General features: G+C 46.6%; 1 protein-coding gene across 4 annotated transcripts in view; it reads left to right on the top strand.

Moving 5' to 3' along the window:
* Aff1 (AF4/FMR2 family member 1) overlaps nt 1-19272 on the top strand; it is a 165747-nt gene that overhangs the window by 46360 nt on the left and 100115 nt on the right. Inside the window, exon 1 of one of the 4 annotated variants that reach the window (XM_036200862.1) lies at nt 17813-18116. The exons of the other annotated variants lie outside the window; for them this stretch is intronic. Within the exon in view, the coding sequence (XP_036056755.1) occupies nt 18100-18116 (17 nt within the window). The 5' untranslated portion in view covers nt 17813-18099. Of the gene's footprint in view, nt 1-17812; nt 18117-19272 lie in introns of those variants that run through there. 4 annotated transcript variants of the gene reach the window in all.

Genomic DNA, 19272 nt, shown 5'->3' with positions numbered 1-19272 from the left:
GATAGATAGGCGTAATGAGAAATACGCTGTGAAGTGGTTTTCTTGTATTGGAAGCTTTGTATGGAAGTGTAATGACTTTGGTCAGGGAATCTTGGGGTTGTTGTTGTTTCCACCTCTTCTCATTTCTCATGTTTCATTTTTATGTTGTGACTGAATCTGACTGATCAGCCGCACAGGGCTGACGTCCACAGTAAATGTGTCTGTTGGATTTTTAATCCTGAGTAGATATGACTCCCCACTGTGTGAGGTGGAGGGATATGTCCCTTGGCCTTAGCTAAAGTATTTTCAGGAGTTCTAGTCAAGTTTTCTGGGATTTATTTCACAGTTAGTGCTGGGTGTCACCTTTGACTAGAGGTACTTGGTTACAAGGCTCTGTTACAGCTGGGTTTTGTTTGAATCCACTGCCTGGCTTGTCTGCCTTCCTCCCTATAATTTGCTGGCACCTTCAAATGCCCCAGCCCCTCCCTTTAGCGAGAAAAGGCGAGCTTGCTCTGTTTGACTGTAACGCTTTTTGCTCAGATGAGTTCTGAAAACCAGGAAACTTTCCCTGTTGTAGCCAAGGAGTGGTCTCTGGCAAGTTTGCCTCAGGCCCTCCAACTCTGTTGATCTTTAGACTCCAAGGACGCCTCAGCTCTTCCACTCTGGGGTCCTATGCTTTGCCCCCTGCCAGTGATAGCACACGGGCAAGTCCTGGTACACCAAAGCCCTGGGTAAATATGCATGGATTTAGATGAGCTGAAGCATGAAGAGTGTGGGGAGTGGGAATGTTGATAAACTGCCCAAGTTTCTAAGGAAGACATTTAATAGTTCTTGGTGAAATTTTTGACTTGGGAAGTTTTAAAATATCCCGTCAGAATAATTGAAGTGTCAATCAAATGCGGGAAGGTCCAGTCCTGCATAGTGAGATGGACATGGGAATCTCCCTTATGTTATCTAGCAGACTGGCAAGCACCTGGAGTTTGACAACATGTATTGTTGCTAAGACTGGAGGGTTAATGTGCTTGCTGCTGGTGGGATACTATATAACTCAGTGACACCGTGAGCACACATCTTTATCCTGTTTCTGGGTACCAACTCCTAAAGTCCTTGGCATCTTCAGAGTGATAAACGCCTTGTCCTATGTTATGTTGGCTGGCAGAGACCAGTCACTCAAGTGACCAAGGGCTGATAAAATCCTGCCCCGCCTACCCAAATCAATCTCAAGGAATAAGAGGATATGTGTTGTAAGGAAGCTTGAGACTGACCAACCCTGGAATAACAGGACCCTGAACACACCAGTTACATCTGAAAACTAACTGGATAGAACCTTATTAGCACTTTATCAGCAAAAGCTAATAATTTAATTAACCAATAATAAAAACCTTTTGAGTGCAGTGCTAGTACTTTGCTTATGTTGTTCCAAGTCTCCATCTTTATCTATTTAAACCTGGAAAGTGATAGCCCTTGAATTCTGTCCTATCAAATACTGAAGAGGGCTCAGTGCCTGCTGCTTCTTTCTACTCCCTGCTGCAGTTACCTGTCATGGCAACTCCTCTTGGCAACAACCTTCTCCTAGAATCGATTATGACAGTGCGCAGGTTCCCGTGTTGCTTGCAGATGGGCTCCCTGTAGCCTGTGTGCTCGTGGGGTAGGGACACTGTGTTGTGTGAGTGTCCCTAGGCGTTTCCTGGCTCTGAAGTAGAACCTTGAGTCGGGGGTTGGCTTGACAGTTGATTTAGAGCTGAGAATGAATCAGCCCCATGTGTGGAAGCCCCAGTACTTCAGTGGTTACTATCGACTCAGCCCCTGCTGAAGGCTGGGAAGCTTGTTCGAGGCAGTTAAATACTGGAGGGGGAGCCTATCCAAAGATCATTCATTAGTGAGCTGCTTTAGACAGAAGGGTGATAGTCAGGGCCAGGGGATTCACCTGTTGGAGGCTGCACGCCACAGGGGAACTACTGGTACCTCTCGAACCCCTGAGGCCTCCCCCCAGAGCAGATTCCCATTGCCCATTAGCAGGGTGACAGCCTTGGGCACTGACTGTGAGACAGAGGAGAAAGGAATCTCTTGCCAGTCATGTCTTGGGCAACATGTTCTAGCTGTCATCAATCCACATTTATTTATCTAAAAAACCAAAAACAACCCTCCCCCCAAAAAAACTGGGGCTTAAGTCTTGTAGGTAAGCAGGGTGAGGCTGTTCAAAATGATGTGTCCTCAGAAACTTAGTAAAACTCCCAAAATAAAGGAATGGGTTATAGAATCGGAAAGGTTCCCACTGTCCTATTTTGTTTGTTTTTTTTGTTTTTATATTGTTTGTTTGAGACAGGATCCCAGAAACCCCAGACTAATCTAAAACTCCTGGTATAGCTAAGGCCGACTTGGAGCTGATTCTCCTGCCTCTACTGCTCAAGTTCAAGGATTACAGGTGTTCTACAAGCCTGGCTTGTTTTACACCTGTGAACACTTAGGTATGATTGTTGGACATTGATACTGCAACCCCGGCTCTCCACAGCTGTGCGTTTGTTTAACAGGCACATGTAGGGGTGATGTTAATTGAAATCGTCTTAGCCCAGTAGTGGTTCTCAACCTTCCTAATGCTGAGACACATTAACTCAGTTCCTCAACCATAAAATAATTTTCATTGCTACTTCATAACTGTAATTTTACTTCTGTTATGAATCATAATGTAATATCTGTGTTTTCTTTCTTTCTTTCTTTCTTTCTTTCTTATTTTCTTTCTTTCTTCCTTCCTTCCTTTCTTTCTTTCTTTTTTTTTTGGAGCTGAGGATTGAACCCCGGGCCTTGTGCTTGCTAGGCAAGCGCTCTACCATTGAGCTAAATCCCCATCCCCATATCTGTGTTTTCTAATGGTCCTAGGCGACCCCTGTGAAGGGCCATCTCCCTGCCCTACCCCCCGAAAGAGGTTGAGATCCACTGGGGAAGTTTGAATTCAAGTTTCCTTAACTTTATCTTTGGCCACCATTCTCCTTGGAACATCTGGTAAAGAAAATAGTATAGGGTCCTCATTTATTTAAATAGCTTTTTTTCCCACCCTTATCTTTAGTCACTGGAAAGTAGGCAATGCTAGGCACTGAATTTCTTTCTTTCTTTCTTTTTTTTTTTTCTTTTTTAAGATTTTTTTTTTAATGTATGAGTGCTCTATCTGCATGTACACCTTAGGCCAGAGGAGGGCATCACATGCCACTATAGATGGTTGTGGGCCACCATGTGGCTGCTGGGAAGTGAACTCAGGACCTCTGGAAGAGCAGCCAGTGTTCTTAACGGCTGAGCCATCTCTCCAACCCAGCACTGAATTTCTTTTAAACCTCAAATATTTCTAGAGAAAACCAAACCAACTCAAAAGTAACTTCATTTAGGTATACTGTGCCAAAATATAGCTAAATAGCATGAAAACTGTTTTGTTTTTTCTTTTAAAGATCTGGGACTATTTCCTCAATGTAACAGCCTTTCTGTGTGTATGTGTGTGTGTCTGTCTGTCTCTGCCTATTTTTGTCTATCTGTCTGTCTGTCTCTTTCTCTGTATTCATTTTTTTTAAGTCTCATGTAGCCCAAGCTGGCCTCAAACAGGCCACGGAGACCTTGAACTTGGAAATCTCTAACGTCCACAGAGCTAGGATTACATGTTTACTGCCCTGCTTAGCTTTAATATTTTTGTAATTTATTAGGCACTCTGCATAGATATGATGTGTGTGTATGTGTGCGTGCCACAGTGTATAAGTGGAAATTAGAGTTGATTCTGTGTGAGTTCCTGGAATCAAACTCAGGCTGGTTGGCAGCATTGACAACCAGCACCTTTATCCGTTGAGCTGTGGAGCTGAGGCTGGACTCTGGTGACAGGCTGTAGTGCACCATGGTTCTGGGGCTGGACCCTAGTGACAGGCTGTGGAGCCCCATGGTTCCGAGGCTGGTCTCTGGTGTGAGGACCTTATCTCAGTCCCAAACCTTACCAGATGCGCATGACTCTGAGAAAGTTGGCAGCCTCACTAGGTCCATTTCCTTATCTGTGTTCAGCAAGGATGGCCACACTTTGTGGCTGAGGCTTGTGGCAGGAATTAATTTAGTATTACTAAAGCACCTAGAACAGGGCTGCTCAGTAAGCATGAGTTTCTTATGATTCCCAATGATCTTCAACTCTGGTCTCTCAACCAAGGGCTCTCATCCTCATGTCCAGAAGAAAGGGACCTGTAGGTGAATTTTTGGTGGTGGTGGGGGAGCCCCTTAAAGTTAAGCATTTTCCAGCATTTCCAGCATGAGGCTAGCCCTAGCTTTGGGATGTTCCTGTCTTATGAGGACACTAACAAGCTTGTCATCAGGGAGAAGTTCCAGCTGTGAGCTCACCTGGAAGTTCTAGTTGGATTAGCAGGGACATGCCCTCCATTATGAGATCCTCAAAATCTTCATTGCTGGAGCTTCCCCTCTCTCCTTTCCCCGTTGTGTGCTGGGGAAGTGACTCAGGGCTTCAGACATGCTGAGTACCTACCACTCCACCCCAACCCAAGATCTGGAACTTCCCTAAATAGATCTTTGGACATAGGCTTTGAAGTAATAATTTTAGTTGAGTAAACTATAGACTGTTTTTTTTAAAAGATGCTATTATTTTTTATGTCTTTGTGTGTATCTGCATGTAGGGATGGCCAAAGAGACTAGAAGGTGTCAGATACCCTGGAGCTAGCTAGCTACAGGTGGTTGTGAGCCACTCTATGAGAATTAGGGAACTGGAACTCAGGTCCTCTGCAAGAGCGGCAGGCACTCAACATTTTCATGAAAATCTCTAATTGGTTATTGTTTAACTTCTATCTCTTATATTCATTCTAGTTTCAAGACATTTGGAATTTAGCTAGAGGTGGAACTCCCTATAATCTTGCAGTACTTGGGAGGTGGAAACAATTCAAGTCTACAGAGAGCTGGAGGCTAGCCTGGGATACATGACACCGATCTACTCCCAAACTCCCACCACCAATTTAGAAAATGAATCTGTTCTTCCTTTGAGGTAGTAAGTGCTTAGGAGGCAGATATTTCTCTCTTCCCCCATCTCTAGCCCAAAATTATCTATAGTGTTGCATATGGCTTTAGAAATAATAAGGGGTTTAATAATTTGTTGTTTTTGAGACAGGGTTTCTCTCTGTAGCCCTGGTTGTCCTGGAACTCTTTAGATCAGGCTGGCCTTGAACTCTTATAGATCTGCCTGCCTCTGCCTCGCAAATGTTGGGATTAAAGACGTGTGCCCCCACCACCTGGTGGTTTATTTTTATTTAGTTTTAATCCTACTGTATTTGATTTAGGAAAAGAATAGAGACAGACAATTAAAACTCTCCTAGCTTTGGAAGACAGCCTTGGTCTCTGGACAGAATGTCAAATTCATACCTTAAATTTGCTTCTGAATTGCTTGGTTTCAAACATTTACTAGGAATAAAACCAGCACATTTACAACAGGCATCATAGAATGTTCCAGTGGTTGATGGGAGCTCATCAGTGTGTGGGAGGCCAGGGATCAGCATGGTTCAGAAGCCGTGAGTGTTGAGATTGGGTGTGTAATTTCTCCCCTCCTCCAAGGCGAAAACATCCCCCAGAGACTTGGAAATACTCCTATATTCCAATTCTTAAATCCTCCTCTTGTTTTCTTGTGTCTTCAGGGAAATTTGGGGGTAGTTTGGGGCTGGGAACAAACCACTGAGAAAGCGATGGCTGTTAGCCTGACTGGAGTCATATCAGCTACTTTGATTTGTGTGTGTGTGTCTCTCTCTCCCCTTCCCCCATACATGATCTCCTGGTATAGCCCAAGCTGGCCTACCTTCAACTCTCTATTTCCCTGCCTCAGACTCCTGAGTGCCCACTGGTCACTTTGAGAGTTTACAGAATGTCATGTGTTTTATAACATGCCACTTCTCAGATTTCAGTGGCCATGTGAATTGCCTGAGAATTCTGTGAAAATGCACTCTGATTTGGCAGACTTAAGTGGGGACCCAAGACTGCTTGTGAACGCAGCAGCCGGGTGTGACGGGGTGTGACGACGGAGTGTGACGGAGTGGTGGCTTGCTGTTAGTGGCAGGCCCCAGAATGGAGGTTCTCAAGATCTGAGGTAGAGTAAGTCACCTGAGGACATGAAAGCAAACAAACAAACAGACTCACAGCCCCACCCTCAGTCACTGATGGGGTGTGGCTGGAGGGTGTCTGGCTGAAGTTACCCATGTGATTCTCACCTGCAGCCAGCTGTGAACCACTGCACTGTCAGGAAGTACTTGCCTAAAGGTATGAGAGTACTGAATGAGGTGGAGAGCTGGAGAAATGTGGGGCACCTACTGCCTCCTGCAGAACACCTCAGTTTTGCTCTTAGCATCTACGTTAGTTCCCAACCACTTGTAACATCAGCTTCAGGAAATCCATTACCATCTGTCAGCCTCCAAGGGCACTGAACTCATGTACACAAACACATACCACACTTAAAAAAAAATCAAAGTGGTAATGTGTCTTTTTATTATGGTTTTGTTGTTCCTTCTCCATTAGACCCAAGTTTTGAAGGCATTTCTTTACTAAGCACTGTCTTATATTAAAACAGTATCTGGCTGGGCAGTGGTGGCACATTCTTTTAATCCCAGCATTTGGGAGGCAGAGGCAGGTGGATCTGATCTACACAGTGAGTTCCAGGAAAGGCTCCAAAGCCACACAGAGAAACTCTGTCTTGAAAAAAAAAAAAAAAAAAAAAACAACAAACAAACCTGTATCTGTTTTCTTGCCCTTCACTAAGCTCCATGGCGTGGCCCGTCACACTTGCCTGCCAGTGTACACCAGCCTTGATAGCACCCATGAGCATCAGCTCCAAAGGGGCCTAAAGCAGTCTTCCCAGCTTTCCATGGCAGGTATGTTGTTTCCATGGATTCTCTTTGAAGCGTTGGGAAGAGCTCCCCAACCCTTGCTAGCTTTCTCTATCAGCCCAGTCTTAAGATGTGTGATGTCAGGTTGTGTCATCCTGGACACAGGCCTCTCTTGAAGCTCCTCAGGGTAGAGGGACATCCAGTAGTCTACAGCCATGCCAGAGTTTTCTCCCATTATCCAATCTCTGGATTATCATCTGTCTTTTCCACCCCAGGGGAACAGACTTTTCCTCTTTATCCCAACCCCTCGTGAGCTGACTTTTGTGTGGGCTGGGAGCTTGTGGTAGGTAGAGGGGCATGGGGGAGGCTCTCAGTTGCCTTCTGAGAAGAGCTAGTTTGATGGGTTTTGTGTGATGGTAGTGGGGGTTACAGCTGTAGAAGAGGTTAATGAGTATGCCATCAAAAAGACGTCTGCAGAGGGGGTGGCATCTTGAGAGAAACAGGGGCCAGAGGGCTTATGTATTCATTTATTTAGGTAATGGGAGGGAGTGAAGGAGAGAGAGAGAGAGGGAGGGAAGAATTTAGTGGATGATAAAGTTACTCAAGCTGAGTCAGATTGGGCAGGAAGGATGTTGGAGGCCCCAGTCAGATTGAGAAAGGAATTGGAGATTCACACCTCGTGACTGGTGAGGCAGCAGGAAATGCATGGCAGTGGGGGTTAAGAAAGAAAAATCTAGCCAGGGTGGTGGAGGACAGGCTTTTAATGCCAGCACTCAGGAGGGAGGGGGCAGGCAGATGTCTGTGAGTTCAAGGCCAGCCTGGTCTACAGAGCGAGTTCCCGGAGAAACCCTGTCTCAAGAAGTCTGTGTAAAACTTGCTCTTCCTGTGAGGGAGGGGGAGGGTTGGCAGAAAAAAAGCTCTCATTTCTCTTGTATTTTTGGTTGTGAGCCTAGCCTTTTAACGGCTGAGCCATCTCTCCAGCCCCCATTTCTCTTGAAGCCGAGGCGTGCACTGAGTTGCAATCAATACAAGGCATGTTAAGATGGATATGTACTACCTAGTGCTTTTTTTGTGTGTGTGGTTTTTTTTTTTTTTTTTTTTTTTGTTTTTTTTTTTGGTTTGTTTTTGTTTTTGTTTTTTTTTTTGAGGCAGGGTTTCCCTGTGTAGCTTTGCACTTTTCCTAGAACTCACTTGGTAGCCCAGGCTGGTCTTGAACTCACAAAGATCCACCTGCCTCTGCCTGCCAAGTGCTGGGATTAAGAGCGTGCGCCACCACCGCCCAGCCCTAGTGCTTCTTAATGTCAAAGAAGGAAGAGAGTGTGGTCTCTGGACATCCAGCATCCAGTTCTGAAGAACCTTTCTGTGCACAGGATTTCTCACACCATAGGTTTGCATGTACCCTGAAACTCTGCAAGAAGTACAGGAGAGAGAGAGGAACAACTAAAACATGCATGCCAACTTTAGAAGAGAAAACTGGGAGACGCACAGCAGTCAGTGGAGCTTAAATTGTATCAATAATTAAATGAAAGTAAATGGCCGGGCGGTGGTGGCTCAAGCCTGTAAGCCCGGCACTGGAGAGGCAGAGGCAGGTGGATCTCTGTGAGTTTGAGGCCAGCCTGGTCTACAAAGTGAGTTCCAGGACAGACGAGTTCCAGGAAAGGCGCAAACCCTGTCTCGAAAAACAAAAACAAAAAAACAAAACAAAAAAACAAAAAAAAGAAAGTAAATGACTGATCATTTCAGTACAGGGTGGAGATTCTCAGGCTGGGCTTTCCCTACATCAATCAGCTACCAACAGATTTTTCGTCTTCGTCATCATCATCACCACCACCATCATCGGTTTTTGGAGACAGGGTCTTTCTGTATAGTCCTGGCTGTCCTGGAACTCACTCTGTAGACTAGGCTGGCATCAAACTCAAAAAGATCCACCTGCCTCTGCCTTCTGAGTGCTGGGATTAAAGGTTGGGATTATTTCTCCTTTTTCCTCCTCCCCCTCCTCCCCCTCCTCCTCCTCCTTCTTCTTCTTAAGAGTTTTAAAGAGTTTGCCTGACTGATTCCCTAGAACTATAGTTATAGATGGTTGTGAACTGCCTTGTTGGGTAGGAGTCAAGCCTGGGCTCTCTGGAAGAACAGCCACCTCTCCGGCCCCTGCCTTTTTAATTTTCTAGATTATCCTGATTGTTTTGTGCATTCGTTTCTTGCATATTTGAGTTCAGGTACACAGGCCTGCACAGGTGTGCCCTGGCATGTGTGTGGAAGGAAGGAACAGGACTGTTGGGACTCGGTTGTCTCCCTCTGTAATGTGAGGATGGAATTTAGGCTGTTATCTTGGCAGCAAGCACCTTTACCTGATGGACCTTTTTGTTGTCATTGTTTTTGTTTTTTGACTTATTTTGAGACTGGGTTTCATATACCCCAGGCTGGTTCAAAATTCTATGTAACTGAGGATGCCCCGACCTTCTGATCCTTCCCTCCACCTTTAAGTACTAGGATTACCTGTGTGCCTCCATGCCTGGGATCCCATTATTTTTATAATACAGTAAAAATTTAAAGAATTTTAAGCCGGGCAGTGGTGGCCCATGCCTTTAATCCCAGCACTTGGAAGGCAGAGGCAGGCAGGTCTACTTGGAAGTCTGAGGCCAGCATGGTCTACAAAGTGAGTTCCAAGACAGCCAAAGCCACTCAGAGAAACCCTGTCTCAAAAAACCAAAAAGAAGAAGAAAAAGAAAAAAATTGTAGAAGAGTTAGTGCTTTACAAGTGGAGAGCACCCTTCTTGGTGGACCTCAGCTTTCCTTTTGTGCGGAATTTTAGATTTTAGAGGGGGCAAATTAATCAGAAGTCTATATAATAAACCAGAAACATGGAGCAAGAGGATTCAGGCCTGGGGCTGTGGTTCAGCTTCGGAGCATTCACCTGCTGTGCCAGGGCATTGGATTCAGCCCCAGGCACTGCATAAACAAATGTGTAAAGAAACAAACTCCCCACACCAACTCTGCCTTCGTCTCTGTTGTAGTCGTCCAGTTGTGGTAACTCTGATGAGAACAACTTAAGGCAGAAAGTTTTACTTTTATTTTACATGCATGGACGTTTTGCCTGTTTGTGCACTGAATTCATTTCTCACGCCCTCAGAGGCCAGAAGAGGGCGTCAGATCCCCTTCTGATAGATGTTTCAGATGTTAGCCCCTGTGTGGGTGCTGGGTGATGAGCCCTGGTCCCTTGGAAGGTCAGCCAGCCAGTGCTCTTAACCACTGAGTCATCTTGCAGCCCTAGAGAGAAAGGGCTGCTTCTTCTGGCTCATGGTTCAAGGATATGTCCCTCTTAGTATGGAAATCACAGCAGCAGGGGCCTGAAGCAGCTGGTCATACCACAGGGATAATCAGGAAGCAGACAGCTCCCTTTCTCACACACATACAGTCCAGGGAAGGAACGATGCCACCCACAGTGTGCAGTCTTTATACTTCAGTTGGGTTGAGGTAATCAGTCCCCTACAGGTGCTCCCAGAGACCCATTTCCCAGGTGATTCCAGATTCTGCCAAGTTGACAGTTATGCTAGCCATCATTGACCTCTCCATTCCTGTGCTTTCCTGGTACTAAGAGGTCCCTGGAGGTTGGATGTGGGGGATTGATGTCTGTTGGAGCAGAGAGGGGCAAAGAGGAAAGGGGGTGTTGTGGGCCATTCTGACCAACTCTGGCCCCACTGAGCCAGAGGCACTAAGGGATCTTCGTGGCCTTGGCTGATGTCTCTGCTGGCTCTGGCTCTCGCCCTCATCTGTGTCCTGTCTTTGTAAGGGTTTCATCTCCCGTGTGCTGCCTACTTGCTCTTGGGTAGCCGTCTTATGTAAAAACACAGGGAGCCCAAACTTCTTTTAGTGCTGACTATGACAGTTAAGAAAAACACATGACCTGGTAATGTTTAGTTTTGTGGTATTCGGATTCTTCATGACCGGCTAATGGGAAACACCCCTTGAGTTCCGCCTCCTGCAGAGTTACCCAGAGTGGAAATGATGAATCAACATCTCCTTCTTCCTTTCCTGGTCTCCTTTTTGGTTGAGAATACGTGGGTTTCTTCTGTGGGGAAACTGCTCTTGGCAAACCAAAGGCACTGCTATGGTAGTGTGATCTGTGTGTGTCACGTGGACTTTGATGACACGGCCCTTTTTTTTTTTTCTTTTGTGGCAATTCCTCTGACTTTACAATCCTTTCTGTTCACACACCTGGTATCCAGAATCAGACTCCAAAAGATGGGAGGGTAAACTTTTCAATTTGATATCATCATTATTACTATTTATGTTCCTGTTGTCTGGCGTGTGCTGCAGTGCTCTGTGGAGGTTAGGCTGTGGGCCTTTCCCTTTTACCCTTTCCTTAATTCAGGAAGCTGGACCCAACAGTGGCAGGGCCTGTGCTCTGTCTCCAGAATTTACAGAAAGATAACAAGTAGTTATTACCTATTGCTAATATTGCAAAGTATCCACCGGAGAGGGACATGGGTTTAATTAAGGCAATAGTAGGGTTTTTGACTGCACTGGGTGTTTGGGATCCCAGTGTAGCACAGAGCCCTTCTCAGGGTGAGCTTTCAGCATAAAAACTGTGTCCTGGGTTGACACACTTCAGTTTACAAGATCAGTTAGCCAGAAGCAGAACGACAGAAGCCAAAAAGCAAGGTTAGTCCATTTAGAGACTTCCCAGAGCTAAGGACTTTGGATTAGATCTTTTTTCCTTTTTGGCCAGTGGTGCTGTCTACATGCCGTGAGTTTTACAATCCGAATGGTACGTTCACCATGGAGTCAGCTGTGCTAAGGTCTGGGGCCTCTTGTGACACTGCCACCTTTCCAAGGTGGCACCTATCCCTTACCTCTATTTGCTTATTAAGGGATGGACAGACTGATAGACAGAGGGTGGCCTAAAGATTCCTCTGCATTGTCAAGGTCATAAAGGAAGGACTGGGGGACTCACTGCAGTGTGAATGTGATACTTTAATGGAAAAGCAAAATATGGAGGTTAGTTCATAGGGATGCACCAATAGGGTGTCTCAGTTTTAAGGCATACAAACACTGAGGAAGCTGGTGAGGGGAGATGTGGGGAATCCTTCGTAACCCTTTCAGATGCATAAATAATAATTTTATTCTATTAATTTAGACACTGGTCTCATTATGTATCCCTGGCTGGTCTTGAACTTAGAGATCTGCCTGATTCTGCCTCCAGAGTTTGGGGATTAAAGGATATGCTCCCAATCATGCCTTTAACCCCAGCACTCAGGAGGCAGAGGCAAGCAGATCTCTGTGAGTTTGAGGCTAGCCTGGTCTACAAAGTGATTTCTAGGACAGTCAGGACTACTCAGAAACCCAGTGAAAAACTTTAAAAAAAAAAAAGGGGGGGGTGCCCTTCTATGCATGGTGGCACAGCCTGTTAATCTACGAAGTTGAGGCAGGAAGACCACGAGGTCAAAGTCACTGTGGACCACACAGGGAGAGCTTGTTTAAAAACTATGTGGGCTGGGCATGGTAGTGCAGGCATTTAATCCCAGCACTCTGGAATGCAGAAGCGGGCGGAACTCTGAGAGGCTAGCTTGATCTACACAGTGTATTCCAGGACAGCCAGAGCTACATAATAGAGAGACCCTGTCTAAAACCAAACCAAACCAAAATACCAGCAAATAAATAATGAAAACAAACTTTCTACATATGTTGTTGATGGACTGGATAAGTGAGACTTTGAGCTAAAGAATTAGCACTTGCATGGAAGGGCAGAGATGTTGGGGGAGGGTGAGCTAGAAGGTTTTGTGGATTCAGAAACAGAAGATAAGGACAAGTGAAGCCAAAGGTATAACTGAAGAAAATGGGAATTTCTGTGTGAGCTCTCCCCACCCCCCCCCCCCCCCTTTTTTTTCTTTTTCTGAGACAGGGTTTCTCTGTATAACACTCTTGGCTGGAATTCACTTTATAGACCAGGCTGGCCTCAAACTCACTGAGATCCACCTGCCTCTGCCTCCCAAATGCTGGAATTAAAGTCGTGTGCCACCACCGCACAGCTTGAGTTCCTCTTTTTCTATGATGCAAATTTACAAGCCCTCCCTCTCAAACCAGTCAGGAGATCAGATTTCTCTTTGGAAGGAAGTCTAGCATCTGGTTATCCCTCCTCTCCTGTCCTCCTGAACACCTGGGAGGCAAAGCATGTGTGACCAGTTTGCTACCTGGATGTGTTTAATGAGGAGCCATGCACCAATGCTTGTTGAGTTCCAGAATTGAGACTCAGCCGCCCTCTGGAGAGAACAGTTCCTTGGAAGTGGTATGGTTCTTAATCCTGGAGCAAGCACCGTTTAAGATTGATTTGGTATGGATTAGAGACTTGGTGTGTGTGTTTTTTTGTTTTTTTGTTTTTTTATCCACAGGAGAGGGCAAGTAGAAATGAAGTGAGCGAGTGCTGTTTGTAACAAAGAAGGCATTTGGGGTTGGGAGGAAGGGGCATTTGGAAATTAGAGACCTGGAAATAGATTTCTTTAAAACCTACTTTGCCTTTACACATACTCAGACTCCCAAAGGATCCCCAGTTTGCAGAGCTAGGGGAAAGAGTTGAGGGGTGTGTGGAGCCCGGGCCATTTCCCCTGTGTCTCAGACCTGCAGGAAAGCATCTTTAACCCTCTCCACTAGCCTCACCTCCCTTTTCCTATATCTGTTTTGGTTTTATTTTATATTTTAGAACCTGGAACACTAGTTTTGGCAAAGTGGTTTTGACCACATCCTTTTCAACCATAACACATTGAAATGAAGTGGCTTTTCTTGAGGAGATTTGACCTATGTAGCTAGCTATCAGGCCATTTTGGTTTATAACACTCACATGCCCATTGTGGTATAAATGGATATATTGAAGTATTTTAGAGTGATAAGTAAGGTTACCTGCTTTAAAAATAATTTGTGTGTTTGTGTGTGTGTTATGCTGGATGTGATAGTGCAGTCCCACAGTCCCAGTACTATGGAGACGGGCAAGAAGATTGAGTTCTAGGCCAGCCTGGTATATACATCGCAAGTACTAAAAAATAAAGATTTACTTCTTTATTGTGTATACAGAGGAGGGCGCCAGATCTCGCTACAGATGGCTGTGAGCCACCATGTGATTGCTGGGAATTGAACTCAGGATCTCTGGAAGAGCAGTCGGTGCTCTTAACCTCTAAGGCATCTCTCCAGCCCACTTTGGAATGTTTTAAATATGCATCTAAAAATCTATTTGTGTGCTTTATCAAATAAACAGTGGAGTATTCAGTGATGGCTCTGAATTCCCTCTCATTCTCTCCCCCTCTCTTTTCTCTCCCATCCTCCCTTTCACCTCTCCTCTCTTCTACCCTGGCTCTCCTCCACCTGTTCGTCTCTTCTTCTAGCTTGTAGCCTAGGTCCCTCCAACTGGATACTTTTGCCCAGTATGGCTTTAAACTGCTGATCCTCCTGTTTCGGTGAATGATGGCTTACCTATTTATCATTTTTGGGCAGATTCAATTGAGTTGGTGATTATATTTCAGAGACATCTAACTGGGGCTACAATTAGATGCCTTGCCTGACACGTACAAGCCCTGGGCTTGAAGATACATCTACTGTGTGCAGTTAGCATTCCATGCGTGCAAGAGTTATTTTTCAAGCTCATTAATTTAAAGAGCTAATGAAAAGGTCCTCCTGGCATTCAGGAGGTACAGTGATTGCCCCACTCACCTCGTAAAGTTTACCCTCCTTGCTAACCTGAGCACCCTGGGCTCCTGTGGGAGTAATGGATTCAGGAAATGTAGAAATAGAAAGTTGTTCTTTTGTTGTGTGAGTGATATACTTTGCCGCCACCATCGTTTTCTATCATTAAGAGAAAATCTACTGGATAATAAGACAGCCCTACATTCCACTTTTTAATGAATCAATTATTAATTAGGACAGAGTCTTATATGTAGTTTTGGCTTACTACATAGACCAGGCTAGCCTCTAAGTGATCCACCTGCCTCTGCCTCCTGAGTGCTGGAAGGAGGGACGTTCTCCATTTATGACAGCTGGGGCTTTGGCAGTCTCGATCTTTCTCAGGGGCTTCTGAGATGACTGCCAGAGAAACTGTGAGTCTAGTCAAGATATGATGGCTGTTGTATGTAGTGTTGGGTCCAACTTCATCAGAAAAGCCAAAGGATTCTGTGTTCACCTTTGTTTCCCAGTTAGACCCTGAGTCCCATACAAAGGCGGTTTTAAAAATTGGCCTTTCTTCACTCACACAGCATCCACTGGGGTGACTCCTCCTGCCTGGACTTCTAGTTTGTGAGATCCGCTTCTATTTTAGATTATTCTGATTTACGTTATAAACAAACCACTCAGAATCCAGAGACTATCAGGTCTACTCCAAATCATAGTCTATCTCTTTGGGGAAATATTTGCTGTATGGTTTTTTTTTTTTTTTTTTTTTTTAAATTGTCTCAACAGTTATCACTTGAGAAGAGTGCAGTTACTTGCTTATATTTGTTTTGTGGTGTGGGAATCAAACACTGGGCCATTTTTGTATGTTAGGAAAGTTCTGCTAAGGCACACACCCAACTTGAAAATAAATTTTTGAAAAATTGCTTTAACAGAATCTCACTATGTAACCCCGTCTGGCCTGGAACATGGAGATCCACCTGCCTCCGTCTCCTGAGTGCTGGCTTAAAAATATATGCCACTGTGTCCATCTCAGGATCCCACCTCCCATGTTGCTAAATTTTTACTTCTTTTCTTTTATAGCAAACCCGTGCAAGACAAGACAGGAGTATAATCCTGTGTAGAAGGGAAGGAAGGCATTTAAATGCTAGTTTTTAGCACACAGACCTTGCTCCTAATTTTAACACTAATGACATTTATAGCCTATTCCAAATGGAGATTTTGAATGTTTTCTCTAGCTTTATACCTGAGACTATTTTGTTTACAGAATAAGTGACCACAGTCGGCATATAAGTCCCTTATAAAATGGTTGAGCATTTTCATATAACTTACGTTTATTTCCTGATTTATACAGAAAGGGATATGTCTGTGTGTTTATTTCATGAGCTGTCTCTATGTAGTCCAAGTGAGCCTTGAAATTTTGATCCTCCAGCCTCAGCCTCCCAGGTAGCTGAGCTTGTTGGTGTGAACCACAGTACTTTGAGGAAGATACTTTCATAACATCTTTCTCAAGCATTCGAGAGGATATTTCTCCTACTCGTGTATGATTTTTTTTTCTAAATTTTTATTTACTTATTTTTATGTGTACGGGAGTTTTGTCTGCCTGTGTGTTCGTGCACCAGGTGTGTGCCTGATTCTTTCAGAGGCCAGAAGAGGGCTTCAGATCCCTTGGCACTAGAGTTACAGTTAAGTACTGGGATTTGGATGCTGGAAATTGAACATGAGTCCTCTGGAAGAGCAGCCGAGCCATCTCTCCAGCCCCCCCCTGCACGATCTTGTACCATCATGTTTTGTTATGTGGAACCCATTGCTCCCTAAATCATGCAGGTCTTTTGAATCATTCCCTGCCACCATTATTTGCCAGGAACACCTTTTGAGTACGGGAAACTGTTTCACTTACTGTGGCATTTGTGAAGTGTCCCCAAGTGCTTGGACACAAGCTTTATCTTTTGCAAGGAACACGGGCAGTTGTTTTCTTTGGAAGACTCGCCAGATGCCCAAGTCAGAAGTTGGTGAATTGTTCTTTCGTGGAAACAGGGTAGTCCACGAAAACAACCAGTTCAGGTTGCAGCTAGCTAGCTCACTTGTCCAAGTGCTTGTCTTTCCACTCCACTTTAGTGCTCCCCAGTTCAGAACAGTGCTTCGTGTGCACTTTGGTCACATAGAAAGAAGAGGAGGAGGAGGAGGAAGGTGTAGGAAGGAAGAAGGAAGGAAGAAAAATGAAGAAACATCGCTTAAGATTTGGCGAAAGGACTAGTTACTTCATTAAGGGCATGCCTAAAGATCACGTGCTCTCCACTAATGTGTGTGAAGAAAAAAGCAGTGGCTACTGGCCTCATATGCCGCCTCAGCCCTGATTCCTCGGAAGCTGTCCGTCAGTGCTTCGTCACCATCAGTGCTAAAGCCAGCATTGTCTTGTGTTATTCTGAAAGCGATTCTGACCTGAGATGGGACTCCCGGGAGTCTAGAGAGACCTTGCCTTGTAGTCTGGGTGCCGGACCTTTTAAGTCTTTAGGAACTGGGCTGTCAGTGACCTGAGCAATATACCGTAGCGTTGAGTCCCTGTCGAACCCGGAGCGCACCCGGGAAGAGTGTCGGTTCGGCATTACCCTTAAGGCTTTCCCGCGCCGGCAGCATGCTGGTCCTCGGCGATGCCGAGGGCTCCCTGCCTCTCTCTGCCCATCGTAGTTCTTAGCCGCTGGGCAGGCAAGGCTTGGTCAAGCCTTTCCTGATGTCCGAGTTGGACGCAATTTCGATTGTACTTTCGGGCGTTTATTGAATCGCTGTTTTGCATCATGGTTTTTGTCATGCGAAGGGAGCAATTCTTTTAATTTGTTAGGGGACTTCCCCGAGTGCTTGTTTTCTGTGTAATCCGTATGTTGCCCCAAGAGGGAAGTCGTTGTGTAAACACATGTCTCTGGGTACTAAACTCAAAACTGAAAGCAAAGTTAAAGCAGTGTTGCTTTGCCGATGCCTGATGTTCCCGATGGCGAGCCCCGCAGGGACGGCCAGAAGCAGCGAGGGCAGATGCTCGGCTGCCCGCTTCCCGCACAACCCCGCGGCTCCAGGACGCCGAGGTCCCAGCCGGAGTGCCGGGGTTCCCCGCAGCGCGCGTTTGCACACGGCGGGGCTGCAGGCTGCGCCGGCCGAGCGCGCTGCCCTTAAAAGGAGGCGGGCCGTACCACCGCAGCGCCCGCGGGGGGGTCCCGGCGAGCTCGGGCACCTCGAGGGGAGCCGAGGACCGCGCGCTTCGCCCTCGAAGTGCGAGCGGACCGGGAGCGGGGAGCCCGCGGCGGGCGGCGGGGACGCGCCCCGTGGTCTTCAGTGACCCGAGAGTGCCCTGGGGCGGTGGGCAGCGCCGGTCCCCGGGCTCGGGCGAAGTGCGGCTCGCCCGGCGGCCCCCGGTGCCCGGATGTCCGTCAGGCTCGGCGCGAGCCGAGGCTCCGGGGGGCGGAGGCGGCGCTGAGGACGCGGAGCCGAGGACGCAGCGGCCGGGAGCTGAGCGTCCGCGCGGCTGGGGCGTCCGCGAGGCAGCGTCGCCGACGGCTGCGGTCGATGCTGAGCGCGGCGCGGGCAGGGGGCCCCGCGGGGCGAGGGCTCTGATGGACTCGGGACGCCGGGCTGTGTGAGCCGAGCCATGGCAGCCCACTCCAGGTGAGGCGGGCGCGGGGGGCTCCCCGGACCGGTGAGCGGCCGCGGGGGCCGGGGCTGGGGTGACGCGGGTGGGGGTGCCGGGGCGGGGACCGTACGAAGCCGCTGGGTCACTGCTATCTCATCCCCGAGTGTCAGGCAGTCAAGAGTGCACCGGGCGCAGAGCGACCGCCCGAAAAAGTTAAGGTTCAAGTTAAAGCTCCGGCTTCTGCCCCAAAGAACTGTTAATTTTCGGCAAGTGAAGTTGGTTTCACTCGTCTGCCGGAGCCTGGGTTTTCATTGACGTGCCCTGTGCGCTCTTCTGTGGGTCTCCTAGTTGCTCCTTTGGTGTCTTGAAAAGAAACTTGGAAGTACGCTTCATGGAAAATAGAATTCGCCCCGGAGAGGGTGGGGGAGGATTTGCCTGGTGAGTAATGAAGATTTTCCTGCTAGAATGTACGATTCCACATAAAACAGCACTGCCAGAGTGAATCTGCTGAGTAGGCAGAGGCCGGAATGCGCTCGGTTGGTGAAAGGGAGCGTGGCTAATGACCCGCAGTTGCTGTCACAGGAGCACTGTGCACCGCAAGGACCCCGAGTCCTGCCTTCCCCGGGGTTTGCAGGTTTTGAAAGGAACCTTAAAAACCTTGACCTCGCATCGGTGATTGCCTAAGATTGAGGCTGTTTAGTGTCCTTGCATTTCGGTCATGACGGCAATTGGTGGTCGGGAAAAAGGGGGAGGCGTAGCATTTTAAAACTTTTGCCAGAAAGCAGTGTGGCTGCACAAGTTTACGTTTACGTTATGCAAAGGCTCTTCAAATAATCCTACTGGATGCAGCGTAGTGACTTGGAGGTGGATCTGGAAGCTGAGCTGATCTAATTTTTAGTCCTGAAGACTCGGATTGTGGAAAGCAGTAGATGCATGAACGTTAGAGATTGAGTCGATATGACTTGAATTTTTCTAAGAGATAAAAACTTTCTAGGAAGGAAATAACTTCTAAATAGAAAATGTCTTGAGTGATGCCTACTTTAAAAACAAGTGTAATATTCTCAACTCAGCTGAACTTCTGCTTCCATTTTATTGTGTGTTTGAAGGTAGGGGTTCCTAATTGAGCAAAGGGGTTGAGGAACAGAAGTCGTGTCTATAAAAATGTTTGCATGGACTGACTATATCTCCAGA

This window comes from Onychomys torridus, chromosome 10 (genome assembly GCF_903995425.1).
Source record: "Onychomys torridus chromosome 10, mOncTor1.1, whole genome shotgun sequence".
Lineage (NCBI taxonomy): Eukaryota > Metazoa > Chordata > Mammalia > Rodentia > Cricetidae > Onychomys > Onychomys torridus.
This window is presented reverse-complemented; position numbering and strand designations above follow the sequence as displayed.